The 26287-nt window shown below is 42.5% G+C and overlaps 1 protein-coding gene and 1 long non-coding RNA gene across 2 annotated transcripts; one reads left to right on the top strand and one right to left on the bottom strand.

Moving 5' to 3' along the window:
- Positions 1–6784: 6784 nt before the first annotated feature.
- Positions 6785–9459, bottom strand: LOC119086582 (phospholipase A2-like). Its single transcript, XM_037198656.1, has 3 exons — positions 9386–9459; positions 7710–7863; positions 6785–6896 (listed from the first exon to the last, which is right to left on the bottom strand). The coding sequence occupies exons 1-3, from the start codon at positions 9417–9419 to the stop codon at positions 6785–6787; spliced, it is 300 nt and encodes a 99-aa protein (XP_037054551.1). The 5' UTR covers positions 9420–9459.
- Positions 9460–15247: 5788 nt separating this feature from the next.
- Positions 15248–23651, top strand: LOC119086581. Its single transcript, XR_005089895.1, has 3 exons — positions 15248–15355; positions 20119–20207; positions 23540–23651. It is a non-coding gene; the product is annotated as an uncharacterized LOC119086581 (long non-coding RNA).
- Positions 23652–26287: the final 2636 nt, after the last annotated feature.

Here is a 26287-nt window from a genome sequence, read left to right as displayed (position 1 = left end):
CATCTGAACTCCAGAGTACTGGGATGGAAGGCATGACTGGGCTCACCACCCACTCTTCAAGGGGCTCCCTTAATGACAATGTCTCTCCCATTAATCTTCAGCCTCCAGGGCTACACAGTGATGTTCTCTGAGGATATAATTATGTTGGGTAGGCAGTGAATACAATCACCAAAGCTGAGTTCTTTCAGTTGACTCTTTATTAGAGGACACAGTGTGTAGTGAAGACAACCAGACAGGCAGGGATGGTGTCCCAGTAACTGAGGTGACAAGTCTAATGGTGAATGCCTTTTTACTGCTCGTTGTATGGAGCCTGGGAGAAGCACATGGGGGCCCGGCAGTCACAGTTGGAAATTAAGGACTCACAGTGATTGTTTTTGTCCTGAGAGAAATCAGAAAGGAAGTTGAGTGGAGCCCATGACACTGCTCCATAAGATTTGTAACCAATATTGAAACCAGTCGCCCTCCAGTCAGTGCAGACTCATGGTTGAAAGACAAAGCACAAAAAAAGAGCATTGGGTTGTCCAAATTGTTGGAACACACTTATAATAAAGAAATTAGTTGTTGTGGGGCTGAGGAGATGGCACATTTGGTAAAGTGGTTGCCATGAGGACCTGACCTAGAATGCCCAGAGCCCTTGTAAAAAGCAAGGTGTGTTGGGGCATCTGTAACTCTATTGGAAAGTGAGAAGTATGGATCCCAAAAACTTGTTGGTCAGTCAGACTATCTAAAGGTGAGTGTCCTGTTTAGGGAGAGAGACCCAGGCTCTAAAGACATGGTAGAGAGTGACTGAAGAAGACATGGGATGCCAAATCATTCCTGTACATTAAAATAAATAAACATGGATAGTTAATCCTAAAACCAAGAAAACTACAAATAACAACTACCACTTCTAAAAGTATATGATTTAAGACAAGCCTCCTGCTTCCACCTCCAAGGTGCTAGGATTACAGGTGTGCACTACCACACTCAATTCATGGTATCTGGAGGTGTAACCCAGAGCTCTGTGCATGCTAGGTAAGTACTCTAGCAACTGAGCTATATTCCCAGGCCTCTAAATCCTCACCTGTAAAATCAGAATGATAAATATTGGCCTGCATAGCTGTTTAGTCCAGTATCTGACTTATAGCCAATGATGCAGCTCTCAATTGCTTAGTCAATATGGACTCAGTATAACACAGCAGGTATTGGAGAGGCTTTGGCAGGTAAGATGGCTCAGGGAATAAAGGCACTTGCTGCCAGGTCTGAATCTGAATTCCATCCCCAGGACTCACCTGGGCAAGATAGAAAACAGACACATTGTCCTCAGACCTGCAAACCTGTGTTGTGGCACATTCATTCTCCCCCAGAAATACATAAAATCTTGAAATGTTTTTAAACAGAGGCTTTGGAATGCTGTAGATCCCAGAACTGAATGCCATCTCTTCTAAGCTGGGTGACCTTGGGCTAGTGACCCAACCTTCTTCATCTTCCTCATCAGTGACCTCATCTATATTTTAGTGTCTACCTGATAAGGCTGTTGTGAGGTCAAATGAGACCAAGGAAATGACAATTCTTCAGTTGAAATTCTCCCTTCTGAGGTGTATCAAGCTGACAGTTAAGTTTAGCCATTGCAGAGGCTGGAGTAATGGCTCAGAAGTAAAGAAATATTGGTGATATTATTAAGGCCACACCATGTAGTTTTATTTTGTGGGGTAACTTACAAATGAAGAGATAGATAACAGGGTCTGGGGAAGTTGTGGCACAGTCTGGTGGTGTTATCTGGAGAACTCTGTTCGGTCTACCTCTAGTGTCCAGGGTCCAGGAACCAAGAGAGCTGGTCCATCCAGATCTTGGGTCTTCAGGGTCCTCTCTTGGCCCCGCCTTATAGGCGTGACAGTTACCGGGGCCTTAATGGGGGGTTGGAACTTCCAGATCAAAGCTGGAATGGCTACCCACTACAGAGAATACTTTCTGCTCTCGTGAGTACTGGGGTTCAATTCTCTGCACCCACATGGTAACTAATGTCTGATGACCCAATGCTCTCAAGTCTCTGGTTTTGTCCATCTCTCACATACCATCTAACATAGCACCCCAGTACCTCCTTTTCCCCACTTCCCACCTCTTCCCTGGATAAAAACCATGTAGGGGTGAGTTGAGTAGGTTGTCTTCATGCTCAAGCTCCCCCTTCCCTTCCAGCAGGACTCTGGACAGCCACTGCCAGCTACTGCCAGTCACTGTGCCTGTGCAGGGGGCTCTAGCTGCACCAGTTGCTCACCAGGCCTGACATTGGGAGGGGCGAGGCCTCACCTTTGGGACTGGAGTGTGGATAGGGATGGAAAGGCAGAGGACTGGACAGCTGTTCAGTAAAGGAAAAGAGAGACCTTGAACCATGTAGCCTTAAATCAGCCAATGAGACATTTTATTCCTAAATATGGTAGACCAGGAAACCAAAGATTAACCTGGCTTTACATACAGGGTCCTGTGATATTGAAAGGTAGAGAAGAAGTGTTCTCTTTTATTTGTTCAAAAAGTTAGACTGCTGTGTACTTTAATGGAACAATATTCCTGTGTGTATTTCAGCACAGTGGAGATTCAAAGGTCACCAGGATGTAATCCTGTCTTCAGCTCATTTACTATCCAACCAGTCTGGTTTCCTATATTGCCATTCCTAGAATAAGGACACAGAAGAAGCGCTTGAGTCTAATATTTTTAGGGCCAAGATGTTTTTTTAGTGCCCACATGACACTTGGCGAATTTTCTTTCTCTCTTCTCTCCCCTCCTTCCTCTCTGTCTTCTCTTTCCCTTTATCTCCACCCATACCCTTCCATCTTTTCCTGTCACAATTCCTACCTCATCTCTCCCATCTTTCCCCCTTCTGTTTCTCCCAACCCCCCCCCCCATGGACCTCAGGCTGAGTTCTACTTTTGTTATTGTGGTTATAAAAGGGGTTTCTTTGTGTAATACTCCTGGCTGTACTGGAACTCGATTTTTAGACCAGGTTGTCCTTTAACTCAAGATATCTTCCTTCCTCTGCTTCTGCATCCAACTGTCCTGAGATGGAAGGCATGGCCTGGCCCATGACCCCACTCTTCAAGGTGCTCCCCTAATGGCAATGCTTTCCCATAATCTTCAGCTTCCAGGGCTAGATGGAATGATGTTCTCTGAGGATCTAGTTATATGTAGCAGACAGAGAATACAATCACCAAATCCAAGTTCTTTCAATCGGTTCTTTATTAGAGGGCACAGTGTGTAGTGAACACAATCAGACAGGCAGGGATGGTGTACCTGTAACTGAGGTGACAAGTCTAACACTGAATGCCTTTGCATTCTTCTTTGGAGAAGCAGATGGCAGCCTGGCGGTCACAGTTGCAGATCAAGTCCTCACAGGTACTGTTTTCCTCTGGAGAGAAACAGAAAGAAGTTGAGTGGAGCCCATGATCCTCTTGCTCACTATGATTTATAACCAAAAGAAACCAGTGACCCTCCCATTGGTGCAGACTCAGGCTTTAGAGACAGAGCACACAAAAGGACATTGGGTTGTCCTAATTGTGAAACACACTTATAATAAAATCATTAGCTGTTGTGGGCTGGGAGATGCACAGTTGGTAAAGCAGGTGTCATACAATCAATGAGGCCTGACCTAGAATGCACAGAGACCATGGAAAAAGCAAGGAATGTTTGGGGCATCTGTAACTCTATTGGAAAGTAAGGACATGTATCCCAAAACTTGTTGGTCAGTCAGGCTGTCTAAAGGTGAGTGTCGTGTTTAGTGAGCAAGAGAGATCCAGGCTCTAAAGACATGGTGGAGAGTGACTGGAGAAGACATGGGATGCCAACTCATTCCTGTACATAAAAATCAACTAAAAATGGATATTTAATCCTAAAACACATGAAAACTACAAATAATCAATTACCACTTCTAAAATTATATGATTTAAGACTAAGCCTCATCTGCTTCCACCTCCTCAAGTGCTGGGATTACAGTGTGTGACACTAACACACTCAATTCATGGAATCTGGAGGTGGAACCCAGGGCTCTGTGCATGCTAGGCAAGCACTCTAGCAACTGAGCCCTCTAAATCTTCAACTGTAAAATGGGAATGATAAATCTTGCCCTGCATAAGTGTTTAGCCCAATATCTGGCTTATAGCCAATGATGAGCTCTTCAATTGCTTAGTCAATATGGAATCAGTATAACACAGCAGCTAACAGGAGAGGCTTTGGCAGGCAAGATGGCTCAGGGAATAAAGGCACTTGCTGCCAGTTCTGAACCTGAGTTCCATCCCCAGGACTCACATGGTCGAAGGAGAGAACAATCTCCTGCATGTTGTGCTCAGACCTGCACCCTGAGTTTGGCACAGGCATGCCTCCTCCATAAATACATAAATCCTTGAAATGTTTTTAAACAGAGGCTTTGGATGATGTAGATCTGTTTCCAGAACCAAATGTCATCACTTCTGGGCTGGGAGACCTTGGGCAAGTGATGCTGCCTTCCTCATTTCCTCATCAGTGACCTCATCTATATTTTAGTGTCTACCTGAAAAAGATGTTGTGAGGTCACATGAGACTAAGGAAATAACCATTAAATGGTGACTGTCCTTGTTACTTCTGTGACCCTTACAAACCTGCCCGGGTGTTGCACGAATTTCACATGGTCAGACTGTAGAGCAAGAGACTCTTAATCTCAGGATCTTTGGTTCAAGCCCCACACTGGGAGCCAGATGATGCATGAATTTTAAATGGTCTTATACTAAAAACCTAGAGCCAGATATTTGGGTAAATGCTGAAAGATCAGAGAGATAAAGGATCAAGATAAAGGATCAAGCCACTAGAAAAACTTCTCACCACTACTGAATCCTCAGGACTGAATGGAAGGTGAGATCCTATCTCCATGAATCCTCTGACTGAAAGTCTCTGAGTCCTCAGCTGAGAATCTTGCTCTACTCCCTGTCTCCCCATACCTTATATGCCTTTCTCTGCCAAGCCATTCCACTTCCTCCCTAGTTCTGAAATTAATGGTGTGTGTGCTTCCCAAATACTGGTAGCAAAGGCATGAGTTCTCAAGTGCTGGGATTAAAGGTGTGTGCCACCACTGTCTGGCTCTGTTTCTCTCCTAGACTTAATCAATCTCATGTAGTCCAGGGTGGATTTGAACTCACAGAGATACTGTGCCTCCTGAGTAGTACGATTAAGATGTGTGGCACCACTGCTGGACCTCTATGTTTAATCTACTGGCTGGTTCTGTCCTCTGATCCTTAGGCAAGCTTTGTTTGATACACAATATATCACCACACCAGGGCTGCGGGAATGTGGAGCAATGACAACTAGTGCATAAGAGATCGATACTCCAGACCCACCTGATGGGGAGCCCCACCTGATGGGGAGCCCCACCTGATGGGGAGCCCCACCTGATGGGGAGCCCCACCTGATGGGGAGCCCCACCTGGCAAGGCCATGGCGTCACTGGCTGTGGAAACCAGTTGTTTCTGACTGTAATTTCTCTCATGCGCCACTACATTTCCCCATTAAGAACTGCTATGGGTGTTTTCCCATTGCTTGTTTGTTTATTCCATCTTTGGGCACATTTATAGCTTTGGATCATCTGGAGGATAATTTCTGTTTAGGCTGTATAATTTTGATGTATAGAAACAATACTAGGATTTTTTACCTTACTCAGACTAACATAGAATTCTCAGTCACAAAGACAGCCTTGTACACAGACAGCTAATTTTGAACTTCAGAACAAATTCAAAGCAGACTAAACTGCCCCTGAAGAAAATGCTCAAAGAGGAATTGCCAGGTGTTGTCATTGCTAATTCATGGCCAGTCTGTTTACACTGAGACTTAGCTCCTTGCAGTAGTTCTTTTTCTGCACTGACCCTGACATCTCAAGGTTCAGCCATTGTTTCCTGTCTGGATCCCTCACTAACTTAGAGCTATGTGCATGGGTCAGTGTGACATCACTAGCCTAAGAGAAACTATGTGACTTATCTTGTGTTGTGAGAATGGGTAGGCCCTGAAAATGTAACTTATAATTGTGCAGAGCTTGGCTGTGAGGCAGCAGCTGTGGTGTGGAGAGAGACGTCTGTGTAGAGCTGGGGGAAGGAGCTGTTGCCACAGAGAAAGAGCTGTGTGAAGGAACTGTGGGAAGAGCAGCTGTGAGTGAGAATGTGTGTTAGTGTGTCAGTGTGTGTGTGTAGAAGGACCTGAGGAGAGAACATGAATAGCTAGGCTGAAGAGAGAGCAAGAGAGACTTACAGAGATAAAAGGGGTTTGTGTAAGTGTGTGTGGAAAATGGAGCTGTATATATAGAGATGTAACTGTGTGGAGACAGATTTTTCAGAGAGAGGTTTTTAAGAGAGAGGATTTCTTTTCTTTCTTTTTTAAATATTTATTTATTTTATGTACATGAATGACCTGTCTTCATGCACATCAGAGGAGGGAATTGGATCCTATTACAGATGATTGTGAGCACCATATGGTTGCTGGAATTGAACTCAGGACCTCTGAAGAGCAGCCAGTGCTCTTAACCACTGAGCACTTCTCCAGCCGAGAGAGGATTTCTTAAGTTGAAGTAAAGAGAAAATTGTCATCAGAAAGCATGTGTGTTTCCTTATTTTTTACCACTCGTACAGAAAAAGTCTAGTCCTCAGGTAAATGAGAATTTTTCCTAACCCCTTACCTCATTCTGTGAATTTTCTTGCAATTCCCTGGAGGTGACCTTGGAGCAGGCTCTAAAAGCCACCATTACAGGGCCAAGCCGAATCCAGAGGTCCCAGGGGGTAGACCTACCACTGCAGGTGACCTTATTCCCAGAGCACAAGTATGTATAGAAGCTTCGTAGGGTTATCTATGAGGGATTTGCAGCTTTCCACCTTCTTGACTTGAGCATAGCAGTTGTCACGAGTCTGGCAGCACCTGGAGAGAGGAAGGAACAGCTGAAGGAGGAGTATGGACACACAGGTGGTCAGTTCTCACCTGCAGACTTTGTTAAACATGTGAGAATAACTTAAACACAATGTTCGAAAAGTAGTCTTCCTCATGCTCAAAAACCTGTGATTTCTATTAAGCACATATTTATTGAAAGCCATTTCTAGTGGAGTGTGGTCAGTACTAGCCTTTATTCTCAGTACTTGAGGTACAGAGGCAGATGGATTTTTGAGTTTGAGATCAGCTAGAGATACATAAGTGAGACCCTGTATCCAAAATGTGAATTTTAAACAAAGTTGCAGGAATAAGATGAAATTCTATATTCCAAAGTTTAACTGACATTTTAAAGCCAAAGCTGATGTTTTTGATGGTGGCTGTGGTGGTTGACCATGTCCTGTCTGGTGCCTGAGCCCAGCATTGTCCACTATTTATATCTCATACATTCTGTTTCAGGGACCACTAGGTACAGGTTCCTCTTGGACTGATTTCTTCACATGACAAGAGGGAAATATACATGCTGGGGGTGCTAATGCTCATCTTAAAGCTCAGCACTCACGATGCTGAGGCTGGATGATCTCTGAGTTCAAGGCCAGCAAGGTCTCCACAGACAGTTCTTGGACTGCTAATGCTACACAGAGAACCCTTGTCTGGAAACAAAACAAGCAAATAACAAATAAAAAAAACAAAATACACAATTATGGTGAATATGCATGTCTCCTATTCTCTCCTTATGAGATCTTCTGCTTGTGTCCTGTCCCCAGCAGCCCAAACAAGCCAGGCTCCCTCAGATGGATCACTTACCTCTTTTCCACCTGGGTGACCCTGCTGAGAAAGCCACAGAGGCAGCCATAGTAGTGGTTCTGCGTGAAGGAAAAAACCAAAGGTACGGTGCAGTGGAACAGACTGCCATACTGCCACCCAGCCTGACGTCTGACTCGGGATGTAGTAGCACCTGCTGCAAGAATGCACAGCACACTCCATCAATCCCACTTGGCTTCACCAGGGGTCTGATGCCTGCCTGCTAGCCTCCTTATCGAGAACCTTTGAGGTCAGCCTCAAGGTCCTCTTCAGGGTTCAGATCAGGCAGGACGCTACAGCAAATGAAAGAAACAGATATATGTGTGCCCATAAGACTGAGATGTAATCATGACGTTTGAAGTGCACATGACATAAAAATGCATGGTAAATGGGGAGATATCAGAGCTGTTTTGCACAGTGAAATTACAGGTGAATGCAGCATTTTCAGAGTTGGTTAACTTAAGGTCATGCCTGACAGGGTACCGATCTGAGAATCAGTCTCTGGTGGGGTGACACCTGTACTACAATTGGTAGAACTGTAACTGCACCATGCCCACAACAGATCATGACCAGCACTCCTGACACTTCACCCTTGACTCCTATCAGCTGCTGCATGGGGAGAGAAGTGAATACAGGGTGTGTGTGTGTGTGTGTGTGTGTGTGTGTGTGTGTGTGTGTGTGTGTTTGCCCACCAGGTTGAAAGCAAGCTCTTGGAGCACTTGTAAATGTCATACTACACATGAGGAGATCAGAGGACAGCCAAGCTAAGTAGATGTTATCTACCTATTTGAGACATGTAGTTGCCCTTTAACCCAGGCTGGCCTCTGACTTTGTAGCAACCCTCTGGCCTCAGCCTGCCAAGTGGTAAGGTTAGAAATGAACACCACTGTACTGGGCTAGGATGACTCTTTAGGATTAAGTTCTATAGACATTGCCTTTTGCCTTGCTTGCTTGCTCATTTCTCACTGTCAGGACCTACAGCTGCCACACTGTCAGCTGCCCTGTGGTCCCTGTGTTGAGAAGCTGAGAACACTCTCCAGTCAGCAGCCAGGGACAAACTGACCTCTTAGTTCCAATAACCCAACAATCCAACCATCTCTTGAGTTTGAAAGCTGCACCAACCCTACTTAAGCCTAGGTGAGACACTAGCCTTAGCCAGCAGTGGGATTCATCACAGTTCTAGCTGAGACCTTGAGACAGAGAAGCAGCCAACACATGCTCACTGTTTTACACTGGAAGAATTAGAAGGAATCTGTTGTATGGCCATGCACAGCTCATAGACAAGGCTAATGGTCAGATCATCATTATAATGTCAGCATTTGACACAACAAACTGTTCATCAGCTGAGGAGTAGGTAAATAAGCCAGGATTCAGAATGCAGTGGGATAGTTGGTCACCATTAAAATAAAGAGAAACCAGTTAAGTGGAACACACACTGTGTAATCTCAGCACACTGGAGGCTGAGGCAGGTGGATGTCTGAATTGAAATCCATCCTGGTTTATAGAGTGAGTTGCAGGACAACCATCACTACTCTGAGAAACTTTCTCATGTAAAATGGGATCAACAACAACAACAAAGAGTTACAACCCCAAACCAGAACTTCAGGTGTGACAATTAGGGGCCTGTTCATTGAACACAAGGGATATGGGGGGGCACCCAGAACAAACAAGGGTCCTACCTGTGAGCAGAGTGATCAGCAGAAGGATTTTCATCCTGAGTGTGTGGAGGACTCAAGTGACTTCTCTCTTTATAGTTCTGTGTGTAATCCTAACACTAGGGAGGTTGAGGTAAGTGTTGGCTGGAATGTCAAGTTGGAGGACATCCTGAGCCAGAATTATGTAATCTTGTAAAAATAATAATAATAATAAAGGCTAAAGAGATGACTCTGCAGTCAGGAGCACTTGTTGAGCTTTTGTGGGACCCAGGCTCAGGCCCAGCAGTCACATGGCAGCTCACAGCTGTCTATGATCCCAGTTCTGGAGAATCAGACCCCTCCTCTGGCCTCTGTAGACACTGCTCACACTCAGTTCACAGAAACACAAGCAGGCAAAGGGCTCAAACACATAAAATAAAAGTCAATATTTTTAAAAATAAAAGAAAAGTCAAATATTCAGGGCACCTTAGGGCCAAGGAAATCAGTGCCAGGGCAGTATGGCAGAAGCCAAAGGGGATTTCTTTGTTCAGGTAGGTGAATGTAGTGGACTTTTCTAAAAGGTCATCTAATTTCAGGCCTAGAGAGTAAATGTCCCAGCTGTTGTGGACATGGGGATCCACAACCCAGAGGCTCTTAGACCCCCACCACCAGAAATTCAGGTGTGACCAGCAGGGGAACTGTGAAGAGAAGAGGAATGGTGGGCACTCAGAAGGGACAAGGGTCCTTCCTGTGAGCAGAGTGACCAGCAGGAAGTTTCATCCTGAGTGAGGGGAGGACTCAGTGACTTCTCTTTAGAGTTCTGTAACTGTGCTCTGACAGTGTCCAGTCAGCACTCGGGGCCTGTGGCTACTGTGTGTGTAGCACAGAAGTAGAATGTGTGCACCCTCACACACAGTCCCGATGGGCAGAGCTGCTGTAGATGGTGACAGAGCCTGAATCAGTGCTGTCCCAGAGTCACAGAGAAAGGGCTAGCTCAACACCCCAACCAGCTCAAGTGCAGTGACAGGAAAAATATCAAGACCCTCCCCCATGGATGGTTTGAGGTCATAAGAAGATATAGACATTGCTCCAGGGGTTGTGTCTGAGGGATACAGGTAGTGAAGTGTGGTCCCAGGAAGGAGAAGCTGGCCCTAACAATCCTCCATGTTTACTGTATAAACCATGTGCTAAGTCTGTCCTAAGAATCTCATACAACTTATGAGGTAGATCCAGTTACAAATATGATTTTTAATTAATTAACTGTTTAGTTAATGTGTGTGTGTCTAAGAGAGAGAGAGAAAGAGAGAGACAGAGAGACAGTGACAGAGATCCCTTGTGTGCCAATGACTCTGTGGAGTCATTTCTCTCCTTCTACCTTTTGATGGGTTTCAGGAACTGGACTCAGGTCTACAGGCTTGAATCATAGGCTCAACTTACTAGGGTACAAACTCCATTTGAAAATTGGCAATGTAGCCAGAAGGTGGTGGTGGTGGTGCACATCTTGGATGTCAGCACTCAGAAAGCAGAGGCAGGTGAATATCTGAATTTGAGGCCAGCCTGGTCTACAGAGTGAGTTCCAGGACAGCCAGAGACACACAAAGAAACCTGTCCCAAAACACCAATGAAAAGAAAGCAAAAGAAGGAAAGAGAAAGCAAAGGAAATGACCAAGAGATGTGTCCACAGGCCAATACGATGCAGGCAATTCTTCAGCTGAGATTCTCCCTTCTGAGGTGTATCAAGCTGACAATTAAGTTTAGCAATTAGAGGCTGGAGTGATGGCCCATCAGCAAAGAATACTTTCTGCTCTTCCTGAGTACTGGGGATCAATTCTCTGCACCCACATGGTTGCTAGTGAACAATTTTTGATGGTCCAATGCCCTCAAACCTCTGGGTTTGCCCATCTCCCACGTATCATCCAATTCAGGAGCCCAGCACCTCCTTTTCCCCACTTCACACCTCCTCCCTGGATATAAACCATGTAGGGGGTGAACTGAGTAGGTTGTCTCCACACTTAAGCTCCCCCTACCCTTCCAGCAGGACTCTGGACACCCACTGCCAGCTACTACCAGTTACTGCCTCTTTGCAGGACGCTCTAGCTGCATTGGTTGCTCACCTGGCCTGTCCTTGGGAAGTGTGAAGCCTGGCCTTTGGGACACCAGTAAGGAACTAGACAGAAGTGGAAAAGCAGAGGGCTGGGCAGCTGTTCACTAAAGGAAAAGAGAGACCGTGAACCGTGTAGCCTTAAACAGGTCAATGAGACATCTTATTCCTAAACCCAGTTAACTAGGGAATCAGAGATAAACCTGCTTTACATAAGGAGTCCTGTAATACATAAAAGTAGAGAAAGGGAAGTGCACTCTTTTGTTTGTTCAAAAAGTTAGGCTGCTGGGTACTTTAGTGGGACAATTATCCTGTGGTGTGTGTTTAGGCACAGTGAAGACTAGGAGGCCACCAGGATGTAATCCTGCCTTCAGGTCATTTACACTCAGTCCAATTTGGTTTCCTATATCCCCATTCCCAGAATGAACACACAGCAGAAGTACTTTGAGTCCAGTATTTTTAGGGCCAAGATGTTCCTTTAGTGCCCACGTGACACTGCTTCTCTCTCTCTTCTCTCCCCTCCTACCTCTCTGTCTTCCCTTTCCTTCCCACCCCTCCCTACCCTCCTTGCCTGTCCCTTTCCCTTCTGTTTCTCCTTGCAATCTATGTATCTCAGGCTGAGTTCTTCTGTTGTTGTAGTTGTTGTAATTAGAGAAAGAGTTTCTTCATGTATTACTCCTGGTTGTACTGGAACTTGATTTTTAGACCAGGTTGTCCTGTAACTTAAGAGATTTGCCTTTCTCTGTCTCTGCAACCAACTGTCCTTGGATGGAAGGCATGGCCTGGCTCATCACCCACTCTTCAAGGTGCTTCCCTAATGACAATGTCTTTCCCAATAACCTTCAGTTTCTAGGGCTAGAGGGAATGATGTTCTCTGAGGGTCTAGTTATGGTTAGTAGACAGAGAATACAATCACCAAGCCAAGCTCTTTCAGTCGGTTCTTTATTAGAGGGCACAGTGTGTAGTGAACACAATCAGACAGGCAGGGATGGTGTACCCATAACTGAGGTGACAAGTCTAACACTGAATGCCTTTGTTCTGCTTGGAAAAGCAGATGGCGGCCTGGCAGTCACAGTTGCAGATCAAGTCCTCATGGGTGTTGTTTCTGCCTGGAGAGAAACAAGTAATAAGTTGAGTGGAGTCCATGACCCTGTTGTCTATGATTTATAACCAAAAGAAACTGGTGACCCTCCCATTGGTGGAGACTCAGGTTTGAGAGACAGAGCACACAAAAGGACATTGGGTTTGTCAAATTGCAAGAACACACTGATAATAAGAACATTAGTTGTTGTGGGCTGGGGAGATGGCACAGTTGGTAAAGTGGTTGCTATTTAAGCAAGAGGGCCTGACCTAGGATGCCCAGATCTCATGTAACAAATCGAGATGTGGTTGGGGCATCTGTAACTCTATAGGGAATTGGGTGGCACAGATCCCAAAACTTGTTAGACAGCCATGCTTTCTAAAGATGAGTGCCATTTTTAGTGAGAGAGAGAGAGAAAGATCCAGGCTCTAAAGACATGGTGGAGAGTGACTGAAGAAGACACGGGATGCCAGTGTATTCCTACACACAAAATAAATAAACACATGTATTTAATCCTAAAACCCAGCAAACTACAAATACCAATTATCATTTCTAAAATTATATGACTTAAGACAATCTTCCTGCCTCCACTTCCCAAGGGCTGGATTACAGGTGTGCACCACCACACTCAATTCATGGGTTCTGGAGGTGAAACCCAGAGCTCTGTGCATGGTAGGCAAGCACTGTAGCAACTCAGATATACCCCCAGCCCTCTGAATCCTCACCTGTAAGATGGGAATGATAAATCTTGCCCTGCCTAGCTGTTTACTCCAGTATCTGACTTATAGCCAATGATGCAGCTCTCCATTGTTTAGTCAATGTGGAATCAGTATAACACAGCAGCTATCAGGAGAGGCTTTTGGCAGGCAAAATGGCTCAGGGAATAAAGGCCCTTGCTGCCAAGTCTGGTTCCATCCCCAGGTGTCACAAGTTCGAAAGAGAGAATATCTCCTGCATGTTGTGCTCAGACCTTTGCACTTGTGTTGGGGCACAGGCATGCCTCCCCCAGAAATAAATAATATTTTGAAATGTTTTTAAACAGAGACTTGGGAATGATGTAGATCTGTGTTTCAGATCCAAATGTCATCACTTCTTAGCTTGGAAACCTTTCAAAAGTGACTGTGTCTTCCTCAACTTCCTCATGAGTGACCTCATCTATAGTTTAGTGTCTTCCTGAAAAAGATGTTGTGAGGTCACATGAGACCAAGGAAATGACCACTAAATGGTGCCTGTCCTTGTCACTTCTGTGCCCCTTACAAATCTGCCCAGGTTGTTGCATGAATTTTACATGGTCAGCCGGTAGAGCAAGAGACTCTTAATCACAGGGTCTTTCGTTCAAGCCCCACATTGGGAGCCAGATGTTTCATGAATTTTAAATGATCTTATACTAAAAACTCAGAGCCAAATATTTTAGCAAATCCTGAAAGATCAGAGAGGACAAAGGATCAAGCCATTAGAAAAACTTCTCACTACTACTGAATCCTCAGGCTGAAGGGAATGTGAGATCCTATCTCCATGAATCCTGACTGAAAACCTCTGAGTTCTCAGCTTAGAAGCTTCCTCAGTCAAAAAGGCCCTAGTTCCTGTCTCCTCATGCCTTATATACCTTTCTTTGTCCAACCATGCCACTTCCTTCTTAGTTCTGAGATTGATGGTGTGTGTACTTCCCAAATCCTGGCAGCAAAGGCATGAGATCTCAAGCACTTGGATTAAAGGTGTGTGCCTCCCAAGTTCTGGAATTAAAGGCGTGTGCCACCACTGCCTGGCTCTGTTTCACTCCTAGACTGAATTCATCTCATGTAGTCCAAGGTGGCTCTGAACTCATAGAGATTCTCTGCCTCCCGAGTGCTATGATTAAAGGTGTGTGTCACCACTGCTGGACCTCTATGTTTAATCTAGTGGATGGCTCTGTCCTCTGATCCTCAGGCAAGCTTTGTTTGGTACACAGGATATCACCATATCAGAGGTGCAGGGGGCTGTGGGAATATACAGCAGTGACAACTAGTGTTTAACAGATCGACCCACCAGACCCACCTGATGGGGAGACCCACCTGATGGGGAGACCCACCTGATGGGGAGACCCACCTGATGGGGAGCTCTACATGATAGGGAGCCCCACCTGGCAAGGCCATGGGGTCACTGACTGTGGAAACCAGTTGTTTTTTGTCTGTAGTTTCTCTCATGCGCCACTACATTGCTCCGCTAAGAACTGCTATGGGTGTTTTCCCACTGCTTGTGTGTTTATCTCAAGAATATATTCCAGCTTTGGGCACATTTATAGCTGTGTATGTTCTGGAATTTCTGTTTAGGCTGTATAATTTTTATGTATAGAAACAATACTACAATACTACTCAGACTGACATAGAATTCTCAGTCACAAAGACAGCCTTTTACACAGACAGCGAATTTTGAACTTCAGAACAAATTCAAAGCAGACTAAACTGCCCCTGCAGAAAATAAACACTAATTGCCAGGTGTTGTCATTGCTAAATCATGGCCAGGCTGTTTACATTGAGACTTAGCTCCTTGCAGTAGTTCTTTTTCTGCACTGACCCTGACATCTCAAGGTTCAGCCAATTGTTTACTGTCTGGATCCCTCACTAACTTAGAGCTATGTGTGTGGGTCAGTGTGACATCACTATGCTAAGAGAAACCATGTGACTTATCTTATGTTGTGAGCATTGGTAGAACCCTGAAAATGTAACTTATAATTGTGCAGAGCTTGGCTGTGAGGCAGCAGCTGTGGTGTGGAGAGAGATGGCTGTGTAGAGCGGGTGAAGGAGCTGTTGCCACAGAGAAAGAGCTATGTGAAGGAACTGTGGAAAGAGCAGCTGTGAGTGAGGGTTTGTGTGTTAGTGTGTCAGTGTGTGTGTGGGTAGAAAGAGCTGAGGAGGGAAGAAGGGAGGGAGGGAGGGAGAGAGGCTGGGAGGAAGGAAAGAAAGAAAGAAGGAAGGAAGGAAGGAAGGAAGGAAGGAAGGAAAGAAAGAAAGAAAGAAAGAAAGGAAGGAAGGAAGGAAGAAAGAAAGAAAGAAAGAAAGAAAGAAAGAAAGAAAGAAAGAAAGAAAGAAAGAAAGAAAGAAAGAAAGAAAGAAAGCAAATGCCCAGCAGATGTGCTCACAGACCAATAGGATGCAGGCAATCCTTCAGCTGAGGCTCTCCCTACCCAGTGTGTGAAGCTGACAATCAACCATCGCAGGGGCTGGAGAGATGGCTCAGCACTTAAGAGCACTTTCTGCTCTTGCTGAGGAGTGAGGTTCAGTTCTCTACACCCAGATGGTGGCGGTGAAACAATGTCTGCTGGCCCAGTGCCCTCTGGCCTCTCTGGCATTCTCTCATGTTCCCTCTAATGTTGCACCCCACCACCTTCTTTCCCCCCCTTCTCACCTCTTCCCTGGATAAAACCATGTAGGGGGGGATTTGAGTTGATTGTCTCCACACTCAAGTTCCCCCTACCCTTCCAGCAGGACTCTGGACAGCCACTACCAGCTACTACCAGTCACTGTGCCTGCGCAGGATGCTCTAAGCTGTCACCTGTTGCTCACCAGGCCTGACCTGGGATATGAGTGGGGATGGGGGTGGAAGGGCAGAGGACTGGGCAGTTGTTCAGTAAAGGATAAGAGAGTTGGAGAACCGTGTAGCCTTAACCCAGCTAATGAGACATCTGATTCCTAAATCTGGTTGACCAGGGAACCAGAGATTAACCTGGCTTCACCTGTGGGTTTCCATCATAGAGAAATTAAAGAGGTTGTGTTCTGTTCTATTTGTTGTCACAAGTTGGGCGTCTGTGCACTTTAGCAGGACAATTACTCTGTGTTGTTTGTTTAGGCACAGTGAGGACTTGAAGGTCACCAGAATGTAATCCTGCCTTCAGGTCATTTACAGTCAGTCTGGTTTGCTTTCTTACATCCCACTTCCTAAGAGGAGCACATGGCAGAAGTGCTTCGATCCAGGGTTTTTGTTGTTGCTGTTGTTTTGGGGTTTTTCAAGAGAGGATTTCTCTGTAGATTTGAAGCATGTGTTGGAACTTGCTCTGTAGACTAGGCTGGCCTGAAACTCACAGAGATCTGCCCATCTCTGGTCCAAGTGCTGGTATTAAAGGCGTGTGCTAACTCCCCTCCCCAACCCCTGTAAGTCTGGTAATTTTAGGTTCAAGATGTTCCTTCAGTGCACACATGACACTGCGTCTTCCTCTCTTCTCTCTCCCTTCTACCTCTCTGTCTTTTCTTTCCTTCCCATTCTCCCCTTTTTCCTGTCACTATCCCTGCCTCATATCTCCCCTCTCCATGCTTTTCTGTCCCCTCTAGTGGGTTGTTTTACTCTTTTAGTTTTGGCTCTTTGAGGGGCCCACCTACTAGATCTCCGAAAAACACAAGGAGGCTTATTTTTTCTTGTGAATGCCTGAACTTAGCTTGAGTTATTTATAGCCATATTTTTCTTAACTTACATTATCCCTTCTGTCTTTTTTCTCTGGGCTTTTAGCTTTCTCTAGTTCTGTATACCTTTCTTTTCTTCTTCCTCCATGGCTTGCTGTGTAGCTGGGTGACTCTCCCCTTTTGTCCTTCTCTCCTCCTTTTCTGATCCTTCTTTATCTCCTGAAAAAATTGCTTCTTGTTTCTCCTCTCTGCATGCCAGCCCCACCTATCCTTTCTCCTTCGTTGCTTTTGGCCGTTCAGCTCTTTAAGACACCATCAGGTGTCTAATAAACACAGGCACAGTAACACAGCTTCACAGAGTGAAACAAATGCAACACAATTTTGCATCATTAACACAAACGTTCCACAGCATAATCAAATGTAACACATCTTAAAATAATATTCCACAGTAGTCCTCCCCTACCCCGCTATGTATCTCAGGCTGGCTTCTTCTTCTTCTTCTTCTTCTTCTTTTTCTTCTTCTTCTTCTTCTTCTTCTTCTTCTTCTTCTTCTTCTTCTTCTTCTTCTTCCTCTCCTCCTCCTCCTTCTTCATTTTGTTGAGACCAGGTTTCTTTGTGTAATAGTCCTGGCTGTCTAGGAACTTGCTTTTTAGACCAGGCTTGCCTTGACCTCAAGATACCTGCCTTCCTCTGCCTTTGCCTTGCATCCAAAAATGCTTGGATGAAAGGTGTGGATTGGGCTCATAAATGATATTTCAAGGTGCTTGCTTTCTGGAAACATCTTTCCAATTATACTTCAGCTTCCAGAATTGGACAAAATGATGTTCTCTGAGGATATATTTATGTTTGGTAGACAAAGATTACAATCACCAAAGCCAAGCTCTATCAATATGTGCTTTATTAGAGGGCACAGTGTGTAGTGGAGACAACCAGGCAGGCAGGGATAGTGTACCAGTATCTGAGGTGACAAGTCTAACAGTGATTGCCTTTGTAAAACTTGGTGTATGGAGTCTTGGAGAAGTAGATGGTGGCCTGACGGTCACAGTTGCAGATGAAGGATTCAGAGGGGTTGTTTTTGTCTGCAGAGAAACAAGAAAGGAAGCTGAGTGGAGCCCATGACTATGTTCCCTATGATTTGTAACCAAAAAGAGCAGTGCATCTAGGATAGGTGAATGTCCAGGGTTGAGAGACACAGCACACAGAAGTCCATTGGGTTGTCCAAATTGCTGGAACACACTGATAATAAGAACATTAGTTGTTGTGGGCTGGGGAAATGGCACAGTTGGTAAATCATTTGCCATACAAGCATGAGGGCCTGACCGAGGATCCCCAGGCTCATGTAAAAAGCAAGGAATGTGTAGGGCATTTGCAACTTTATTGGGAATTGGGGAGCATGGATCCCCAAAACTTATTGGTCAGTCAGACTATCTAAATGTGAGTGTCATGTTCAGTGAAAACCCCAGCCTCTAAAGACATGGTAGAGCTGGGCAGTGGTGGCACATGCTTTTAATCTCAGCACTCTGGAGGTAGAGGGAGGCAGATCTCTGTGAGTTTGAGGCCAGCCTGATCTACAGAGTGAGATCCAGGACAGCCACCAAAACTACACAGAGAAACAGTGTCTCGAAAAACCAAAAAAAAAAAAGAAAGAAAAAAGAAAGAAAGAAAGAAAGAAAGAAAGAAGAAAAACTCATTAAAACAGATTACAAAGTTACTCAGAAAAGGCAGAAGAATTTAAGGGAGGACCAAAGTTATCTTTACATTATGAAATTAGAAAAGAACAGCCCAAGACTATCAAAAAATCAACCTTTATTTATCCAGTCACCCAACAGGAACAACTTCCAAATGACAGAAATCCCCAAGGCTATGTAAGAGCTAACTGGATTCCTGTGGAAAAACTTAGAATTGAGGAGATTAAAGAAATCAATAGGCTAATATGGTATTGCTGTGGGATGTTCTGTATGTCCTGTGGGAGCCCTTCTTGGGTTCCTCATGGCTTTACCCAGCAGGTCCGCATAAAGGATGATTAGGACCATGGGCCTGAGTGCAGGTGTCTGAGATGGTCTGCACTTGGCTGTGCTGGGGGATGGTCTGTATGTCAAGTTGTTCTGATTGATCAATAAATAAAACCTGATCGGCTGTGGCTAGGCAGGAAGGATAGGCGGGACTAACAGAGAGGAGAAATAAAAGGACAGGAAAGCAGAAGGTTGAGGCAGAGAGACACTGAAGCCGCCGCCATGACCAGCAGCATGTGAAGTCGCCGGTAAGCCACCAGCCACGTGGCAAGGAATAGATTTATGGAAATGGTTAATTTAAGATAAAAGGAAATGGTTAATTTAAGATAAAAGGAAATGGTTAATTTAAGATAAAAGAACAGTTAACGGGAAGCCTGCCACGGCCATACAGTTTGCAAGCAAAATAAGTCTCTGGTTTACTTGGTTGGGTCTGAGAGGCTGTGGGACTGGCGGGTGACAGAGATTTGTCCTAACTGTGGGCAAGGCAGGAAAACTGTAGCAACATGGTATGTATTTACCTTTTGTGAGGCAGATGTTAAATACGTGGTCAACTAGTAACAGAATTATCCCACATGACTGGAAAAACTTAGTTACAACAGTATTGGAACTGGCTCCATAATTACAGTGAAGGACCTGGTGGGAAGATGAGGCTGAGGCCATTGAACAACCAAGTAGGGATAGAGGTATAGAAATTTCCCAAGATCAGCAGCTTTGAGAGGGTGATTATGCTGATGCACAAAGACAATCTCTATATGATGACCACACCTTGGCTATATGCCATGCAGCAGTTTTGAATGCTTGGGACAAAGTTGAAGAAGTCAGAAAGAGAACTAGGTCATTTACTAAAGATATACCGGGCACAAAAGAAACTTTCACTGATTTGTTTTACATGAGTTGAATTTAGCTATAAATAGAATGATGCCAAATCCAGAAGCTAGACAAATAATAATTGAATCTTTGGCTTTTGAAAATGCTAGTTCACAATGCAAAAGGACAATTAGGCCTTTAAAGCAAGATCAGCACCCATAGAGTAATGGATCTGAGATAGAGTCAATATTGAATCTCGTAACAATGTTGATGCTTGGATAGGAGAGTTGTTTTCCAGAGGCTTGAAGAAAAATAAAAATGTCAGATGTTTTAATTGTGCTAAACAAGGTCACCTAAAAAGGGGTTTTAGACAGAGCATTTCTAGAAGTAATTTTTTTTTCTAGGAATAATCCAAAGAGAAGTCCTCTCCCTTCTGGAATATGGAGAAGATGGGGCAAGGCAGAACGTGGAACAATTAATGCAAATCAACAAGGTACAGAAAAGGTAACCCTTTCCATTGGGAAATACCTTGAGGGGCCTCTTGAAGGCCCCCATATCAAATTTGGTTTAGTCATTCTCTATCACCTCGTGGAAACTCTTCCCCAGAGCAATTTAAGGAACTAATACCTATTGTAAATAACCATACTGCTCTGGATTAAATAATAGCTTTAGAAGATAAAATAAAAATTTCAGGAAACACGATAAAGCAAATATTTTGGCAAACTTCTATAAATAATCAAGGACCAAAGTTAAAAATATGAATAAATGACATAGTAATTGAGGGTCTTATAGACTCAGGGGCAGATAGATGTAACAACGACACCAGAATCTTGGTATCCAAATTGGACTCTTCAGGAGGTAAATGTTCAGCTTTTGGGGATTTGAACTTTATCTCAGGTAAAATAAAGTGCAAGATGGGTCAAATGTATAGGGCCAGAAGAACAGGGAGGAAAATTAAAGCCATAATTAGCTAACATAGCAAGGAATTTTATGGGTATGTGATTTGTTACAACAAAGGAATACCCAGATCAACATTTCTTCAATCTCAGAAACAAACCATAAACTAACAAATGTTTTTGGAAAAAATATTAAAAGCTATTATGAAGAACAGTCAGGTTGCTCATAAACAGAGCATAACAGCTGCTGATCTTTCAAAGTTACCAACAGCCCTACCTTGAAAATAGTTAACAGACAATCTTATCTGGGTGAACCAATGGCTTTTGACATCAGAAAAATTAAAGGCCTTAAAACAACTGGTACAGGAGCAGTTACATGCTCAACATATTGAAGAATCAACTAGACCTTGGAATTCTCCTTTATTTGTCATTAAGAAGAAATATGGAAAATGGAGAATGCTAACAGATTTGAGAGCCATAAATGAAGTAATTCAGCTGATGGGCTCTCTACATCCTGAAATTCCTTTGCCTTCTCTGTTACCTCAAGGATTGTCTATTATAGTGATTGATTTAAAAGACTCTTTCTTCACTATACCTTTACAAGAACAGGATAGAGAAAACTTTGCCTTCAAGTTGCCTACTTATAATAATTCTCAGCCCATTAAAAGATATCAACGGAAAATAATCCCACAAGGGGTGTTAAGCAGCCCCACCCTGTGCCAATATTTTGTATGACAGCCATTGGAAATAATTCATAATCAGTGTCCTCAATCTATAATTTACCCTCATATAAATAATATCTTACTAATTGATTCAAATGTAGATACCTTAGAGAAAATGTTGAAGAAGTAAGCAAAATTTTGCCTGATTAGGGATTACAAATTGCTCCCAAAAACACAAAGAGGAGACTCTATTAATTATCTAGGATGTAAAATAAGTTTACAAAAAAAAATCAACCCCAAAAGGTACAAATCAGGAGAGATCAATTGTGGATTCTTAGTTACTTTCAAAAATTGCTGGGAGATATTAACTCGTTTTGGCCCACAAATAGATTAAGAACTCAAAAACTAAGTAATTTATTTCAAACCTTACAAGGTGACAAGGACTTAAATAGTCCAAGAAAATTATCACCTGAGGCTGAGAGAGAATTGGCTTTGGCAGAAAAGAAATTACATGATGCAGATGTGGATTGTTTGGATCCAAGCTTGATTGTACTCTGGTATTCAATCTTTTACGCATTCCCCTACAGGATTTGTAATCCTGTAGATAATATCTTAGAGCAGAGATTTTACCACACGAACAGAGTAAAAAATTAAAGTCCTATGTAGAAAAGGTTTCTGAGTTGATTCTAAAAGGAAAATTGAGACTTTATCAATTAGCAGGAATAAGCCCAGGAGAAATTGTAATGCCTTCTACTAATGCAGAAATTTCCTCTTTATGGGCAGAAAATGAACATTGGCAAAGAGCTTGCAGTAATTATTTGAAAGAGACTAGCAATAAATATTCCCAAAGCAAGAGAATTCAGTTTATAAAGAGAGATAACTGAATCTTTCTTCACATTGTACAGGTGACACCAATTTCTGTAGCCCCTACATTCTATACTGATCCAAATGATTCAAGAAGGCAGGTTATTAGTCAGGAAATTTAAGTAAAGTGGCTAAAAGCCCTTATGATTCTGTTCAAATGTCAGAATTATGTGCTGGTCTCATGGTATTATTAGATTTTCCAGATCCTCCTAATATTACTGACTCTCAATATGCAGAAAGAGTTGTTTTACATATTGAAATTGCTCTATTTATTCCATATGATTCATAATTAACTTTGTTATTTACTCAGCTAAAAGAAATAACCAGAAATAGAAATCATCCCTTATATATAAAATACATATCAGATCCCATACTGGTCCACCAGGCCCCCTTGAACAAGATAATGATGGAATTGATCAACCATTGGTAAGAGGTGTGCTACAACCCTTCGAATTTCAGAAGAAATACCATGACCAATGCAAGCATTTGAAAAAAGTTTCTTTGCTCACTTGCCAATAAGTCAAGGTTTATTATAAATGAAATGTCCTACTTCTTCTTTGTATAACCAAGCTCTACTGCCTATAAGAAGTAACTAAAAGGGTACTCAAAGAAATGAGATTTTGCAAATGGATGTATTTCATTTTGGAGAAATTGGAAAATTAAAATATGTACAGCATACCATAGATACATATTCAGGATTTCAATGGGCAACTGCTTTGAGTTCTGAAAATGCTGATTCTGTAATTACACACTTGTTAGAGTTATGGCCATCACTGGAATACCTGTACAAATTAAGACTGACAATGCTCCAGCATATGTCTCTACTAAAATGAAATAGTTCTTTGCACATTACAAAATAAATCATATTACAGGTATACCACAAAATCCTACAGGGCAAGCAGTTATAGAAGGAACTAAGTGAACTCTAAAAGATAAGCTTAATAAAAAGAAAGTGCTAGTAAAGAACTGAAGAAATAGATTGTGCAATGCTTTATTAACTTTAAATTTTCTAAATGTTAATGAGAATGGAATGACAGCTGTGGACAGACATCGGATAGTAGGGAAAAACTGCTGAATTAAACCATCCTGTATACTTTAAAGTGTATAAAGATGTGTTATCCTCAGAATGAAACAAGGGTATGTGTTATATTGGGGAAGAGGTTTTGCTTTTGTTTCCAAAGGAGAATAAAAAATATCAATACCATCAAAATTGAAAAAGATTATATTTGAACAAGAGAGACCTCAATATTAGAAGAGGTGATAGTTCATCAAACAGTGTGACCATTCAATCTGAACTAACTTATAAGACTAACAAATGCTTTTCATTTGATCTGATATAACTTTCCCAAAGGGAAACTCCCCAAAGTTAGGGTTGGGGCTGGGTTTTGTTTTTGTCTTTCCAGGAGAAGAAGGCATCCAGCTAAGGATTCTGAAGATCAGTGGACAAACAAAACATCTGAAGAAAAAGGATGAATCATCCAGAGGAAATGTCCCAAGAAAAAAGAATAAGTTGGCCTGAAGGTATGTCACATTTCCAAGAGGATAAAATTTTATAAATCTTCCCAAATGTTTGTTTCTGCTGTTCTCTACAGACATAAAACATAAATGGTCTTCATGTAGTCCCAGTTCAATTAAAAATTCAAGCTGGCTTTGGAGTTGGAGCATGGCTCTCTCCTTCTCTAAATCCAAGCATGCTAATTAAAAGGAAAATCCAAAATTTCTGTCTTATATCAGAAGAGTCACTTGATATTGGACAGAAAAAACACCAAACTTAAGGAACTAATATATTGCCACTAATCTCATAATTTTTGGTTTTATTTTAAATATTTTCTTAAGGTATAAATATTATCTTAAAATATATAAATTTTTATTTGTTTTATACATAATACAATAAACATTATTTATTTTATTATATATGTTTAAACTTTTTCATTATATTAATGGTCATATAGAGTACTAACTAATTCCAGAAAAAGGCTTCAATGATCTTGCTCTACATGATTTCGGGTTTGAGTCTCAATCAGGTAACTAGGTAGTAAGTTTTTGTACTCTGGATGTACATAACAAATTACGGTCCTTTAACCTCTTTGAGGTCTGCTGCATATGACATTCAAAGTATTTAAATTTTCTTCAGTGAAACAAGACCATGCCTAACAGTAACTTTTGAAGTCTCCTAAAGGAGGATGGGGTCCCACAATAACAATTCCATCTGCGTTGTGCTAACACTACAAACCTGACAAACAACACCCAAAGATAATCTTTGGTCTACAAACTGTTCAGGACAATTTAAAGGTAGTGAGTGAGATGGTCCAGCCTCACAGATTACTCTAGCCAGGAGTTGAGACAAGCCCTACATTTTACCATTTTACAGAGACTGGACAACAAATGATACAGCTAACTCTCCCAGGACTTGACAATTATCCCAATTTTTTATGATCCCCTAATGATGCCATTATCCCCAGAAAATAGGGAGGAATTTTAAGAATGTGACACCCACATTCTCAAAGGTGGGGTAGGTAGTTTTTGGGCATTCAGTGGGTTATGATATTTGTCATTATTTAGGAGATTTATTACAAGTTGTTATTGATAATGATAAGGAAAAAAAGCTCTGAACAAAGGAGATTAGTTTCCAGGATCTTGCTCTGAAAAGAAAGGGGGAATATAGAAATGATAGAAAAAGAATGTACATTATTGAGTCTACTTTTAAACCAAAAAAGCAATTACTAGCCTTAAATATTTTACATAGGCATGGATTTTTTATATTGATGCAAATTTAAGGTTATTTTTGTTATAATATATTGTACATACCTTTCTATTCTTGTACAAGGTATTGTACCTATGCAGTTCATTTAACAATGTAATGTAAATAGCTTGTCCTTGAAAGTCATTATTACAAACTCTTTAGGATAAAAAAGAAATACAGGTTAGTAATTAGCCCTCTATTACAATCAAAATTGCAGTCATGTCAAGTCTTTTTTGAAGTCAAACAGAGATATATTTTAGATAGACAGGTGGTCTTCAAACACTTCAGAGATACTGAGTATGGCATGTAAGATGCTTCAATAACATAATTTTTTTTAGTGACAATGGGCCATGTCTGCTCCTGGCATGACCAATCTACTTCAGAAAAGATTATGGACAACAAAGAAACTCCATATGCTGTTTACTTTCTTCATGGCAAAGATTAGCCACTGCTGACAGTATGCTGTCCAAATTGAACAAGCAGGACACAAAAGAAAGTGACTGCCAACCTTTGCAAGACAAGGTAGGACAGCCGTTTAAAAGTCCTGTTTCACAGAAAAGTCTGTCAGATGTTCTAGGCCTGTAGGCTGAAGATACATGCCCCAAATTACAGAGGAACCTTGGGGGATTGTTTCTGTCATTTCTTAGTTTTTTACTCTGCATTTCCAGCACTTAGTTATTTGCTCTCTACTTCCTGTTTACTCAGGTAGTATTTCCTTCTCAGGTCTCTGATGGAGTGGAAGACTGGATAGTTATAGTTTTCCTTGTTGGCACAGCCATATCTGAATGGAATGGCAGAAGTCATAAAGCCAGCACAGCTGCTTGACAAAGTTCCAGCAATGCTGAGCCACATGATGACTGCCATGCCACCTTTGGTTTTCATCTCCACCTGTTACATACATGGGGCACTTTTAATATTTGTATAATTTGGGGATGTTGGGTTGATGGAAAATTCCTTATGAATCATTTATGCCTTCTCCCAGGAATGCTGCTTCTAAGCTTACCCAGAAAAATCTTGAACATACTATCCCCTTGCCCCCACTTTGAGGGAGATATCCTTATCTACTTGAAGGTCTTCCTTATGCCTTGGAGGTTGTGACACATAAAGAAGAAGCCAGAGGTCTCTTCACGAGGCTATGAGACATTCTTGAAACATCTGTCCCTGCACTTACACTGGAACAAGATATTCAAAACAAAGTAAAAATTAAAAAGGTCAACAAGATTCAATGGGCTAGAGGAATTGTCCACAGTTCAGATTATAAGCCTCTTCCCACCATATACTCAGACAATTACATAGCATACAACTCTGCCCTACATAGAGACATATTGATAAGTAAAGTATGAAATGGAAAGATGATAAAAGTATGAGGTGTCAGGACCTCCCTCTCTTAGAAGTTAGCTCATGTAGA

This window comes from Peromyscus leucopus, chromosome 23, assembly GCF_004664715.2.
Source record: "Peromyscus leucopus breed LL Stock chromosome 23, UCI_PerLeu_2.1, whole genome shotgun sequence".
Taxonomy (NCBI): Eukaryota; Metazoa; Chordata; class Mammalia; order Rodentia; family Cricetidae; genus Peromyscus; species Peromyscus leucopus.
This window is presented reverse-complemented; position numbering and strand designations above follow the sequence as displayed.